The 15,680-nt window shown below is 37.8% G+C and overlaps 1 protein-coding gene across 1 annotated transcript in view; it reads right to left on the bottom strand.

The window, feature by feature from the left end:
- LIN9 (lin-9 DREAM MuvB core complex component) overlaps positions 1-15,680 on the bottom strand; it is an 86,409-nt gene that overhangs the window by 5,610 nt on the left and 65,119 nt on the right. The window contains exons 11-12 of the mRNA XM_049868278.1: positions 15,196-15,276; positions 4,866-4,991 (exon numbers count right to left, since the gene is read on the bottom strand). Of these exons, the coding sequence (XP_049724235.1) occupies positions 4,866-4,991; positions 15,196-15,276 (207 nt within the window). The remainder of the gene's footprint in view (positions 1-4,865; positions 4,992-15,195; positions 15,277-15,680) is intronic.

Genomic DNA, 15,680 nt, shown 5'->3' on the forward strand with positions numbered 1-15,680 from the left:
GTTCTACTCTGTCCTATAGGGTTGCTATGAGTCGGAATCGACTCGATGGCACTGGGTTTGGTTTGGACTAGGTTGGAATTCCCAGTATTTGTAATGTTATCCATCATCTGTTATGATCCATACAGTTCAATGCCTTTGCATAATCAGAAAAACAGAGGTAAACATCTGTGATGGACTGAATTGTGTCCCCCCAAAATGTGTGTCAACTAGGCCATGATTCCCAGTATTGTGTCGGTGTCCATCATTTTGTGATCTGATGTGATTATCCTATGTGGTGTTAATCCTAACCTCTATGATGTTAATGAGGCAGAATAAAAGCAGTACGTTAATGAGACAGGACTCAATCTACAGGATTAGGTCGTATCCTGAGTCAATCTCTCCTGAGATATAGAAGAAAGAATTGAGCAGAGAGTGACGGGGCCTCATACCACCAAGAAAGAAGCACTGAGAGCAGCGTGTGTCCTTTGTACCCAGGGTCCCTGCGCTGAGAAACTCCTAGACCAGGGGAAGATTGATGACAAGGACCATCCCCAGAACGGACAGAGAAAGAAAGCCTTCCCCAGGAGCTGGGGCCCTGAATGTGGACTTCTAGCCTCTAAGACTAAATTTCTGTTTGTTAAAGCCATGCATTTGTGGTATTTCTGTTAGAGCAGCACTAGATAACCAAGACCGAATTTGGTACTGGTAGTGATGGGTGCTGCTCTAACAGATCCTTTTGATGTGGAAGCGGCTTGGGAATTGAGTAATGGGTAGAGGCTGGAAGAGTTTTAAAGCGCTTAAGAGTAAAAGCCTAGATTGCTGGCGAAGACAGCGAGAAGCAGCAGCAGGATATTATGGATTGCACTGTGTCCCCCAAAAATGTGTGTCAACTCGGCTAGACCCATGATTCCCAGTATTGTATGACTGTCTACCATTTTGTCATCTGATGTGATTTTCCTATGTGTTGTAAATCCTACCTCTATGATGTTAATGAGGCAGGATTAGAGGCAGTTATGTTAATGAGCAGGACTCTATCTACAAGATTAGGTTGTGTCTTAAATCAATCTCTTTTGAGATATAAAAGACAGACACGAGCAGAGAGACGTGGAGACCTCATACCACCAAGAAACAAGAATCAGGAGAATAGCACATCCTTTGGACCCAGGGTCCCTGCACTGAGAAGCTCCTGACCAGGGAAGATTGATGATAAGGACCTTCCCCTAGAGCTGACAGAGAGTGAAGGCCTTCCCCTGGAGCTGGCAACCTGAGTTCAGACTTCTAGCTTCCTAGACTGTGAGAGAAAAATTTCTTTATTAAAGCTATCCACTTGTGGTATTTCTGTTATAGCAGCATTAGATAACTAAGACATAGAACAACCAGGAGACCGGCACAAGACAGTAAGGGAGCTGACCCACAGAGTGAGAGAGCTGAAAGCCTTTGGGGAGGAGACTTCCTGGCAGAGTGGGGTGCCTCCAGGTACTTATTGGTAGCACCAAAGAGCTTTGGAACACTTGCCCAAGCAGGGCAGTTGCTGGTCTAGACCAAGGGTCTGAGGAGCCAAGAACTCAAAGATCCAGGAAGCAGAAGCTGAAAAGACAAGGAACACAGGAAGCAGAGCTGCTTCAGTCTGAAAGGGTAGGGCCCTTTGGAGTCTCAAAGGGTGGAACATGGCCTGCTGGGTCTCAAAGGGTGGGGCCACAGTCTCCGAGGTTTCCAAGAGTCAGGTCTTTACCAACTTGGTTCCGGAGTATGGGCATGCTGTTCACGAGTGGCAGTGGGATGGGGCCAGATCTGCTGCCTAAAGCTGAGGAGGTGGGGCTACTGTGTCCAAGGGGCAGAAGAACTGGGCATGGCTGAGGGGATAGGGCTGCCACTCAGATGCACTAGGAGAATGGGGCTGCCCAAAGTCTAGCGAGCAAAGTTGCTATTCCAGTGGCCCTGGAAGGCAGAGCTGAAGCCCAGGGCAAAGGGGCCTCTACCCAGAATCCAGAGTGTGTGGCTGACACCCACAGTCTGGCGGGCAGGGCCATTGTCTAAATGGTCTCAGAACAGAGGATTATTTTCAAGGCTTCAGACCTAATGCAATGTGTTCTGCTAACTTGCTTGGTGCCTGTTATCCCTTCAATTACTCCCATTTGTAATGGAAATGTCTACCTTGTGCCTGTTCTACCATTGTTCTTTGGAAGCAGGTAACTTGTATTCTAGATTTCACAGATGATATTTTGCAGAAGATGAGATTTTGGATTTAGAGTTGATTTAAGACTTTTGAGATGATATAAGGGGGTGGATGTGTTTTACATGTGGCAAGGGCTGAATTTTGGGGACCAAATAGTGGAATGTTATAGACTGAATTGTGTCCCCCCAAAACATGTCAACTCAGCTAGGCCATGATTCTCAGTATTGTGTGGTTGTCCACCATTTTGTGGTCTGATGTGATAATCCTATGTGTTGTAAATCCCAGCCTCTGTGATGTTAATGAGGCAGGATTAGGGTGTATCTTCAATCAATCCCTTCTGAGATATAAAAGAGAGAATCGAGCAGAGAGGAGAGGGACCACATGCCACCAAGAAAGAAGTGTCAGGAGTGAAGTGCATCGTTTGAATCCAGGGTCCCTGTGCTGAGAAGCTCCAAGACCAAGAGAAGATGATGACAAGGACCTTCCCCCAGAACCAACAGAGAAAGAATGTCTTCCGCGGGAGTTGGAGCCCTGAATTCAGACTTCTAGACTCCAAGACTGTGAGAGGATAAATTTGTTTGTTAAAGCCATCCACTTGTGGTATTTGTTATCTTTCTGGTATTCTCTGCTTTCAGCCAAGATCCATCTGATATCAGCAGTGATATCCCTCATTCCACATCTTCTTCTGAATCCAGCTTCAATTTCTAGCAGTTTCCTGTCAACGTATTGCTGCAACCATTTTTGAATTATCTTCAGCATCATTTTACTTGCATGTGATATTAATGATATTGTTTGATAACTGCCACATTCTGTTGGATCACCTTTCTTTGGAATGGGTACAAATATGGATCTCTTCTAGTCGGTTGGCCAGGTAACTGTCTTCCAAATTTCTTGGCATCTGTTTCTTGAAACACCTCAATTGGTATTCTGTGAATTTCTGGAGCCTTGTTTTTTGCCAATGCCTTCAGTGCAGCTTGGACTTCTTCCTTCAATACCATCTATTCTTGATCATACGCTACACTTCTTTTTGGCCATCTTCTTTTGGCGCTTCCTGCATCATTCAGTATTTTGTCCATAGAATCTTTCAATATTCCAACTCGAAGTTTGAATTTTTTTCTTCAGTTCTTTCAGCTTAAGAAATGCCCAGCATGTTCTTCTGTTTTGGTTTTCTAATTCCAGGTCTTTGCACATTTCATTATAATACTTTTACTTTGTCTTCTCGAGATGACCTTTGAAAAGTTCTCTCCAGCTCTTTTACTTCATCATTTCTTCCATTCACTTCAGCTACTCTCTGTTCAAGGATAACCTGTAACCTCTTACTTCCCTGTTAACCCCCCATAACTATGAGTTCTTTGTGGCCATTGCAATGAATTATCGAACCCAGCAGAGAAGTAGAGAGTGCCATGAGAGGGACGGCTTGTGTCAGATTTGGTAAAAAAGATTAGAGAGTGGAGGTATGTCTGACCTCCACCTCACAGGAATCATCCTTGGGCTGTTGATCTTGATTCTCCTCCCCCGCCTTGTGAAGTTAGAGGAGTCAGACATCCCCACCTCACCATTTTTACAACATCTTATCTGTTGGGTATACACTTAGGATTGGAATAGCTTAGTCATAGTATTTCCTCTCATTTTTTTATTTTTAAAATTAATACTGTAACTTCACAAGAGCTTTGTAAAAATTAAATGATCCTAGTTCATTAGAAAATAAGCTGTCAAAAATGGCCTTGGGTGCATAATGAAATTATGTAAAACAAGGTATCACCAACCCACTTGTGCATGCACCACCGGCTTCGTTGTCTTCTTAGACTGCTTGACCTGTATCTTCTGTGGACAGTTGCTAGCCCAGTGGGGACAATGTATTTATTGGGACAAGTTTTCCTTCTAACTAACTGACAACTATCAGGAAAATAAAAATAAATGATAACGGGTGACTAGAGGAATGAACAAAATACACTCACTAGTTAATAGGTCACCACAGTTCATTTTCCTCAAGTCAATTCAAGTAGATTGATAAAATCACTACTGCAGGTTAAGTCTTTGGAACTAATCTATTATCATAAAAAGCCAACTGTTTACGAATCTCACCACAAATTAAGAGGTGGCTTTCTCTGAAAACACACAAATACCTACTCTCTAAGAATATAAATACAGAAGCAGTCTAAACTCATCTCAATCATTTACTGGTACCTTGCAGTAAGAAACTCAAATTTTAGGTGAAACTTTTCAGCCACCCTCAAATATAATCATATGTTAAGATAATTCACAAATAACCATGTGATCCATGTATTTGAAGTTCAAGAATTCATAGTCCTAATGTAAGGTTTAAAGAAGGGGGAAACAAAATGATATACACAGCATGGTAACAACTATGCAAGGAAAAGCATGTATGTAAAAACAGACCAAGGGAAAATAACCCAAAATATGGCACTTGGAGCAATGGAATTGTAAGTATTTTTCAAAAATTTTTTGAGAGCTATATTATTTGTAATTAAAAACAAAACAAGAGAACTGATAACTCAGTGGGTAAAGCACTCTTTGACATTGACGCTAGGAGGAGTAAGAGTGTATACAAAGTATGGTTCGGCTAAAGGATCTTGTAAAGATTTTGTCTTAGTTTGGATTTTCCAAAATGTGAAGGTAATGGTAATTAAGCTTCAAATAAAGAATGGAGGACACAGTACCTCAAAGAAAATTTATGTCAATGACTTACCTCATAGCAGTACTGCTGAACTTTATGCAAAACTTTGTTGAGGTCTTTGTTTAGCTGTTCAAGCTCCAGAACAATGGTTGCATATCTTCGCTGAAATTCAATGCTGATGGGCATGGAATACGATTTCTGAGAAGAAAAAAAACAATCAGATTTTGATAAGTTTTTTTTGTTGTCTTTTTGCATAATGCAATTTCAATGATCTAATAGAAGATTTTACTTATTCACCACAAAGTAAAGATTATTAAAATTGTCTATACTTAATGATCTTATGTGTGATAATGGTATTACTGTCATTTAGGAGGTGGTCCTTGTTCCTAGAAGCATCATGATGTCTGCCATTTAATTAAAAAAAAAAAAAGTAAAAGCAGCAAAATGTTAACAGTTGAATTTATGTGCATGCTCCTTGTATTAGTCTTTTAAATTTTCCTTAGGTTTGTTATTTTTCAAAATAAAAAGTTGATAAAAAATTTTCTATATTCATTTGAAGTGTTCCAGTTATTTAAACACAGTTGATTCACCACCTGAAATCAATTCAATATAGCATAATGACTTAGAGCATGAGTGCTAGAATCAGATTACCTATGTTCAAATCCAATTCCATCACCGACTAGCTGTGTGATCTTAACCTGTGCCTCAATTATCTCATTCGCAAAATGGGGATAATAAAAACATCTACCTAATGGAGTTACTGCAAGGATTAAATGAGCGAATGCATAGTGCCTCCCACATAGAAAATGCTCAATAAATAATAACTGTTACCATTGCCGTCGTTTTATATTTTATATATATTGAATGGACTCTGATTCTGTTTTCTTTCCTCTCTTTCCAATACCGTCAATAAACTATACTCTCCATTCTACTCCAGCTACAGAGGCTAGCAATGTGATGTCTCCAGTCAAGCCAAATTTAAACACATACACCACCCACCCACCCCTGCAGGATTCCCAAGAAAGTTGATCATCATGTATTGGGGAAACACTACTGCTCCTTCTAGAAAGTATGGTTAGGAAAAGAAAGCACATCTAGACTGTACAGGGATAAACTACTTACATGGGCCCCAAATCACAGAACTGTATATTGTTTTGGTAACCTTAGAGATCATCCAGCTTACCCTTGTCATTTTACAGATGAGAAAACTGAGGTCTAGAAAAGTTAAATGTCATGCTTAATATTAATAGCACATAATGACCTGATGGTGATTACGATGATAGCTAACATATGTTGACTAGAGCTGACTAATGGCCAAGCCCTGTTCTAAGTGTTTTATGGGATCTCATTGAATCCTCAGACAAATGCCAGGAGAGGGGTACTACTATTATCCCATTTTACATATGAGGAATCTGAGGCCCATGTCCCATAGTGGTAAGGGCATTGGCTCAAGCGTTCTCAGAATTTCTCTGCTACTGTGGATCTAAAGCGCTAAGAGGAGGGGGAGGGGAGGGGAGAGAAAGGACAGGTTCTATACAGGCCTTGAATTATAGCCAGGACATCCTATTTTTATCTTATTGTTGGTGCTTCCTTAGTTGCTTCCCTTTCCTAAGTCTCAGATCTTTGTAGTGTTAAGTCCACTGGATTATACAAAAGATTTATATTTTATAAGAATGCAAGGGTAAGTGGGACATGCTGAATTTAACTTCATTTCCTTGCTGGGTTGGTGAACTGGAGGTTACTAAGGATAGAGTATAACTACTTTAGCTAAGCATTTGATCAAATCTCTTCCTGAGAATAAGTGTATACCTTGGCAGACTCAGAACTAGTTAATCAAAATTAAAATTATTAAAGGCTCTGTATCATCTTGCACAGAGCTCTTTAGAGAGGAAAAAAGGTCTCTATCCTCAACTTTTGTGTTCAACATTTTCCATGAATTATTTAAAGACATACAAAGGCTTTATCTATATACATCAAATGTACAAAGTTGGGAGGTGGCTAATAAGTTAGATAATGGAGTGACGTGACAAATACCTGAAAACTGTATGGGTATCATCCCCTACAAAATCCGCATCTGGTTACATCCCCAACATCTCAAAATACTTTTGGAGCCCCTTCTTCAAACTGTTCTCGAAGTCTTCACCATATCCCTTGACTACCCTCAATCATGGCAAATTTTCCCCTTATCTTTTTATATTCAAACAATGAAGTAATAACACAGAAGAATAAATGTGCAAAAATAGCTAAACCAGTTTCGACTAAAGAGGACACACAGGGGAGACTTGTATTGGTAGACATCAGACTGTAGTAACTAAACAAATACACCAATGAAACCAAACAACAGCCAATCTTTAAAACAAACCATACAAACCCATTGCCATATGAGCTGATTCCAACTTATTGCGACCCTATATGACAGAAACGAACTGCCCCACAGGGTTTCCAAGGCTGTGATCTTTACGGAAGCTGACTGCCACATCTTTCTCCTATGGAGCGGCTGGTGGGAATCTTTGGGTTCGCAGCCGAGTGTTTAACCACTGCGCCACCAGGTCTTCATTAAATTTCCATATATATGCTAGAGAATCAGTTTTATTTCTTCCTTTCCAGTATTTATAGCTCTCACTTCTTTTTCTTGCTTTATTACACTGGCCAGGACCTCCAGAAGAGAAATTGTGATAGTGGGCATCCATTGCTTTCTTAATCTTAAAGTTTTAAGAATCTCACTAATAAGTATGATACTTGCAGTAGGTTTTTTGTAAATACTCTGTATCAGATAAAGAAATTTCCTTCCTATTCCTAGTTTGATAAGTTTTTTTTTCCCCACCATAAATGGATATTTAAGTTTACAGATTTTTTTCTGCGTATGTTGAGATGAGCTTGTGGGTTTTCTTTACTCTCTCAATGTGGTGAATTACATTTATCTTTTTTTAAAAGTAATTTTTATTAACATGATAATCGTCAAGTCTCAGCTGCTAGTTTCTTAAAAAAATATGTAAGGCAATTTTACAGTTAATTTAAAAAGTAATACCACTTATTCTTAAAACTGTACCCACTGCCATCAAGTCAGTTCTGACTCATAGTGACCCTACAGGACAGGGTAGAGCTGCCCCATAGGGTTTCCAAGGAGCAGCCGATGGATTTGAACTGCCGACTTTTTGATTAGCAGCTGAGCTCTTAACCACTGTGCCACCAGGGCACCCTTACACTGTAGTCACTTTAAAAAATAGATAAAAGAAAAACTGCTTCAAACTAGACTCTTTCTGGAAACCAGACGGGCAGTTCCTCAAAAGGTTAAATGTAGAGTTACCATGTTTTTGTTGTTGTTAGGTGCTGTTGAGTTGATTCCAACTCATAGCAACCCTATAGGACAGAGGAGAACTGCCGCATGGGGTTTCCAAGGAGAGGCTTGGTGGATTTGAACTGCCAACCTTTTGGTAGGCAGCCGAGCTCTTAAACACTACGCTACCAGGGCTCCACAGAGTTACTATATGACCCAGCAATTCTAGTTCTAGGTATATACCCCAAGAGAAATGAAAACATGTATACACAGAAGCTTGTACATGAATGTCCGCAGCAGTCTTATTCATAATAGCAAAAAAGTGGAAACAACCAAAACATCCATCAACCAATGAATGGCTAAATAAACTGTGGTATATCCATACGATGACATATTATTTGACAATAAAAAAACTGCTGACACATGCTACATGGATGAACCTTGAAAACATTATGCCAAGTGAAAGAATCCAATCACAAAGAACATATTGCATGATTCTATTGATATTAAATGTCCAAAATAAGCAAATCTATAGAGACAGAAAGTAGACTGGTGGTTGCCTAGACCTGGGGGGATTGAGGGGAAATGGAGAGTTACTGCTAATGGGTATGGGATTTCTTTGTGGGGTGATGAAAATATTCTAAAGTTGAATATAGTGATGATTAAACAACTATATGAACTGAACTATACACTAAAAACCATGAACTGTGCACTTAGTTTAAATGGATGAATTATATGGTATATGAGTTCAATTTCAATAAAGCTGTTACTATAAACATTACAGGGACAATTTTGGCAACATGTAGGGAAAGAAAATCAACTTTTATAGTGGTGGATATGGAGGGAAAGAGGAAAAGAGGGTATGGTGCCCAGCGTTTCTCAGCTCCACCAATATGTAGTTTTAAAAATGGTTAAACACACACAAAAAACCCATACACATGACACGCATGCACGTGCACACACACAGCTCTCACAGAGAAAATCCACTTTTCCATTCTTGCATTATTATTAGTGCCCCCATGTGACAAATTTCCAGAGAATCAGCAATTATTAGAGAGACTGATTCAGAATGCCAATATCCACTTTTATACAGTGCTCAGGAAATTAAAATTTATTTTAATAAATTCCACGTGCACTATTGATTTGTATGTGAATGTTCTGTATGTTATTTTAAAGTATTTAAAACATATTTGAATAATCTAAAATAGAAAAGCATGTGAAATTAGTGAGTCTAGACAAATTGTCACCGACTTGAAAATACTATATAATTTAACCAAGAAAAGGTTGCTCAAAGTTTAACTCTGATTGAAATTGATCAAAGCTTGTCAGGTATGTGACTGAGAGAAGAAAATTGTCGCTGTTGCATTATAAAAGTGACTAAGACATTATAACAGAATCTAAAGTCACTTCCCCCCATTCATTTTATAAGTAGAATTTATTTGACTACTACGGCTTTATTTTGCTTTTGCTGGGATTAAAGTATAGTTAAGCTTTCAAAAATTAAAGGAGGCTTTACCAGACCAACTTTGTATTTTTCTCCACAAAGTTCATAAGAAAATAGTATGCCCACAACATTCAACTGCTCAGGTCATTTTGGTAAAAGCAGAACATAAACTGGCTTTCAACTTCAAAATTAAATTAAATAAAAATATTTGTTAGGGCAGAGGCTAAGTGGGGGTAGAGTAGATAAAATCAATCCTAGTTAGAGTTAAAAACACTTGGATCTAACAATGTAAATAAATGCTCAATTATTTCACTGTTATGAACCCGAAGCTTCACATACACACACACAAAAAAATGAATGAATGTATACCAAGATAATTTGTAATCTGTAATTCTGAAATACTCGCTATATTTCTGGAGATCTTTTTAACAATATTTCTGGAGACATTAAAAACGAAATCTCAAGATTTAATACCTAGGATCCCTTCTTTTACCAAGAAAGAATTAAATAATCGGGCAATTTGAATTTATCCCTGAAATACTCTGCAAAATTCCAACTTATAATAGATAAAATAGGATAAACAATACGTGTGTGTATATTAAAAGACATATGATATTTACTACCTCCATGACAAGGTACTATACATACATCACATCAGCATAATAGAAATGGCAGTTTCTGAGAATACTTTCCATATTTTATTTATATTTTAAGACTAATTTCAAAATCACATATCCACATATCTGTTTCCCTTTTTTGATGGTTCTACTTAAGCGTATGGTTTGTTAAAAGAAAGACTATAAGTATTACTATGTTTGTGACCTGGAATACAAAGCAGCTACTTTTAACAGAAATCCATCCCCCTCCACAGTTTGTCTTTAGTAACGGGTGTCAACAATCCTGAACATGGTGGTGATGGTCTCATAACAGGGTGATGCAATTAGTCACCGAATTTACCCTTAAAATGGTTAAAAAGGCAATTTCTTCATATGTATATTTTACCACAATAAAATTAAGAAAAACAAAAAATAATCTTTTGATATTAGCAGTAACTGGCACCTCTTTAAAAATCAACACAATTAGCAACAGTATTCATTCTACTTGTTGCTTTAAACAATCTAAATTGCAGTTCTTTCACTAAATAAGCAAGCATGAAATTTATGCTTTTCTGTCTTTTGGAAATATTTATCAAAGCACTATCGGGTGCTTACTTTGCTCTTCTCTCATAAGCCTGCAGGTTCATGTTTAAATGACACTGCCTTGGATGACAGAAAGAAAGAGAGGGAGGAAAAAGCCACATTGATCCTTCTGTTGTCTGAGAACATAATAGGTGTATGTTTTAAATATTTTATTACTAATGGCCAGGTCATGTTTGCCACTTGAAATTCTTTTATTTAAATGTTTGAGCGCTTTGCACTGTGATACTCAAGACATGAATGAGTAGAACGCTGCAGGCTTTAGACAAGTTGGAGAGTTTCCAAAATTAACTGTCCGTTTGTTCTTCTGCTGGCTATGGAAGCTGCGTATCTTCTTTGGACATCATAGGCATCTTAGCTCTGCAAGTACAACTTTAGTTCTGAATGAATTCTGCCACTTGGCTAACACTGGTATGTTGTGTGCATCCACCATCTCACTAGAATTACTTATTCTGTTCATATTAAATTTGGTTACAAATCTAACTAATGAGGGGCTTCTGGGTATTTAGGTCGTTCTAACTTACAGGTTGTACATTCTGTTTTCATAATTAGTCTATGGAGACCACCACAACTCCTGCAGCCCTCAACCCATTGCCCTCAAGTCGATTCCAACTCATAGCGACCCTACAGGACAGAGAGGAACTGCCCCATATGGTTTACAAGGAGCGACCAGCCTTTTCGTTAGCAGTTGTGCTTTTAACCATTGCCCCTGCAGTCCTAGATTCCATTTATTTGTTTCCAAATGTAAAAATACCATCGCGTTCCTGGAATAAACCTTACTCAGCTGTGATGATGTATCTTTTTAACATGTTGTTGAATTCCATTTGCTAATATTTGTTTAGAATTTTTGTACCTATGTCCATCTTGGAAACCCTGGTGGTGTAGTGGTTAAGTGCTACGGCTGCTAACCAAAGGGCTGGCAGTTCAAATCCACCAGACGCTCCTTGGAAACTCTATGGGGCAGTTCTACTCTGTCCTATAGGGTCGCTATGAGTCAGAATCGACTCGATGCACTGGGTACTGGGTTATGTCCACCTTGGAAACCCTGGTGGCGTAGTGGTTAAGAGCTACGGCTGCTAACCAAAAAGTCAGCAGTTTGAATCCATCTGGTGGTCCTTGGAAACTCTACAGGGCAATTCTACTCTGTCCTGTAGGGTCGCTATAAGTCAGAATTGACTCGACAGCAGTGGGCTTGGTTTCTGGTTTTATGTCCATCTAGGGTCAGTGAAAATGAGGAGGACCCTCAACAAGATGGATTGACACACTGGCTGCCAACAATGGGCTCAAGCTTAACAACCATTATGAGGATGGTGCAGGACTGGGTAGTGTTTCGTTCTGTTGTACACAGGGTCACTACGAGTCAGAACCAACTCGACAGTACCTAATGACAACATGTTCATGAATGGAGGTGCGCAGTGGTTAAGTGCTTGGCTGCCACCCAAAAGGTTGGTAGTTTAAACCCACCAGTTGCTCCGTGGGAGAAAAGACCTGGTAATCTGCTTCTGTAAAGATTACAGCCTTGGGAAACCTATAGGGCAGTTCTATTCTGTCCTATAGAGTTGCTATGAGTCAGAATTGACTCGATGGCAGCAGGTAGTAGGTTCATGAATGAGACTGGCTTGTAATTTTCCTCTCTTGTAACATCTTTGTTAAGTTTTGATATCAAATTATTCAAGTATTATAAAACGAGCTGGGAAGTGTTCTCATTTTTTTTTCTGCTCTCTAGAAGAGTTTTTGAAGGTTTTTGTTAATCTGGCTTGGAATAATTCATCTGAGGCTGTAGTCTCTTTGTGGGCAAGCTTTTAAATTACAAGTTCATTTAAAAGGTAGTTACAGGACTATTCAGACTTCCCTTTTCTTTTTCTGTCAGTGTTGACAAGTTGTGCCTTTCTAGGAATTTGTTCACATCATCTCAATTTTCAAACATATTGGCAGAAAGTTGTTTACAATATCTCCTACAATCTTTTTAATGTCTTTCAGATTACAGCAATAGCCTCTCTTTCTTGATGCCAGTTATCTGTATCTTTCAGTTATTTTTTCTTGATGGGTACTGCCAGGTTTATTAACTTTCTTAGTTCTTCCAAAGAACCAAATTTTCACTTTGCTGATCTTCTCTTAGATTTGTTTTCTATCTCATTAATTTCTTCTTTGGATTTAATATGCTGTTCTCTGTCTAACTTCTTGACGTGGATGCTCAACGCACTGATTTTTCAGTCATGTTCTAATACAGGCATGGCTACATCCTACAAGTTTTGATGTACACAATTTTCACTACCATTAAATTAAAAATATTTTCTAAATTTCCCTTATATTCTTTGATCCATGTTTTTTTTAAGAAGTGTATTCTTTAATTTTCAAGCATAAGAGTTTTTTTTTAGGTTATCTTTTTGTCACTAACTTCCAGCTTATTTGCACTGTGGTCAGAGAACATATTCTGGAGAGTTCTAATAATTTGAAAGTTGTTGAAATTATGCTGTTGAAACAGCATACAATCAATTTTTATAAATATTCCATATATGCTTGAAAATAATGGGTATTCTGCAGTTGTCAGGTATAATATTCTATATATGTCAATGAGATCACGTTTGTTAACTGTGTTTTTCAAATCTTCTATATCTTTACTTTTTGTTTGCTTGTTCTATCAGTTACTAAGAGAGCTATGGAAACTGCCCTGCTATAATTGTGAATCTTTCTTTTTCTTTTCAGTTTTGTCAATTTTTGCTTTATATATTTTGAGGCTAAGTTGCTATGTGCAAATTCTGAATTATTACTTCTTCTCGGATGAATTAAACCTTTCATCATTATCAAGTGCCCCTGTTTATATTCAGTAATATTTATTGCCCTGAATTTTACTTTGTCAGGTATTAATATAGCTATAAAGAACCTCTGTTGTTAAACTTTCTACTGTGTGTATCTCTTTATATAGTTTTAATTTTATCCTTTCCGGATCTTTTATATTAAATGTACATATCATGAACATCATACAGTTGGGTCTTATTTTTCTTTATCCAGTGTGACAATCACTGCCTTTTAATAAAAAATTTAACCTGTTTATATTTAATATAGGGAGTCCCTGGGTGGCACAAGCAGTTAACTGCTGGGCTACTAACCAAAAAGTTTGCAGTTTGAACCCACCCAGAGGCACCTTGGAAGAAAGGCCTGGCAATCTGCTTCTGAAAGAGCATGGCTTTGAAAACCCCATGGCGTATATAGTTCTAGTCTGCACACATGGGGTTGCCGTGAGTCAAAATCGACTTGACAACTGGTTTGTATTTTTTTTAATATTTAATATTGTTGTTTGCTGTCAAGTAGATTTGGACTCACAGCAACCCTACAGGGCAGTGCTGAACTGCCTCACAGTGTTTTCTAGGCTGTAGCCTTTATGGGAGCAGATAGCAAGGTTTTTCTCCTGAGGAGCCACTGGTCAGTTTGAACAGCTGACCTTGAGGTTTGTAGCCAAGTGGTTTTACCATTGTGCCACTAGGGATCCTTATAGTTAATATTATTATCCATATACTTAGATATAAATCTATCATCTTACTACTTCCTTTCTATTTGTCCCACCTGTTCTGTGTTATTTTTTCTTCTCTTGCCTTCTTTTGTATTGACTGAACATTTCCATTGCTCCATTCCCTGCCTACCTCCTCCAATTACCTTAGTAATTATTCATCTTTTACTAGTGTTTTAATAGGTGCCTCTTTAAAGAGGACTGTTCCTCATTCAGTTAGTCAACTACTTATCTGCTGTCTGGTTCTTCACCCATACCAATTCTCTTACATAATTTCATACCAAAGATGTCTAGTGCCACTACTCCCCATTTCCTCACCCATGTCAGATATTGGTTACGCGTGTTCCAGCCAAGCTCAGTCACTGACTCTTCCCTTCATTTCATATTTCTAGATAGCCATTTTCAATCAATCTGAGATAATACTTAAGATAAAACCTGTCATCTTATAAATTTGCAATCAAGATGTGAATTTCACTACAAAGACTTTAGTATTTTCTTTATAAATTGTTTATTTAAAAAATCTGATAGTGCTGTCCTATAAATAAAATTAACTTTTATATTTTTGGAATCATTAGATTAATAAAACAGGGCATTAACTGTCAAGATTACCTGAAGATGACAATTTAGATATTTCCTGATTTATTTATTCTGAATCACTTTTCATACTGTCACTATGACATCCTTAGGAAGAGGCACCAGTCCTAGGGATTCTACACTCATGCAAACAGCCAAAGAACCTGATACACCCATTAATCCTACTTAACCATATAGTCAGTGGCATTGTGTAAGGTCTAGGGTAATAAATCACGCTGTATTATTAAATTACTTACAATGTGCTCAGTATGATGACAGATAGTGATAGCGAATAAAAATTTTATAATAACACTTATCTCAAGTACTTTTAAATCCTTACATAGAAAGCCCTACCATTTCTAAATTAGACAAGCACACGAAGAAAAAAAGAAAGAAGTCCTTACCAATTTTTCTGCTTCTGTGTTCATTTCCCTTAATTTCTTGATGTGTTCCTTCTTAATCATGAGAATTTTGGATAATTTGGTCTACAGGCAAAGAAAAAATGTTTTGGAATAAACAGAGCACTTAAGTATATCAATTACACATCAAATTTCTAATTTTTCACTAAGATATTTCAACAATAAATTTTAGTGTTTAAATATAAATATAGTAAGGCATTTTAAAATCTGATTGACAGGAAGACACTATTTTAAAATTCATTATAACTAAGACATGTTAAAAGGACTGAGGGGTCAATCAGAACAAGCTCCCATTGGCCAAAAATGAGATAATTCATCCATCATTAACAATAATAATTGCAAAGGGGAGAAGCAGAAATATGTTAAAATGCATGTGTTCATAATGATATTAAAAAAATAGTATTTACTGTTGGAGAATACTGGGCACTAAACTCATTATTCTGTAAACTGGAAAACAAAAAGAACTAAGC

This window comes from Elephas maximus, chromosome 24 (assembly GCF_024166365.1).
Source record: "Elephas maximus indicus isolate mEleMax1 chromosome 24, mEleMax1 primary haplotype, whole genome shotgun sequence".
Lineage (NCBI taxonomy): Eukaryota > Metazoa > Chordata > Mammalia > Proboscidea > Elephantidae > Elephas > Elephas maximus.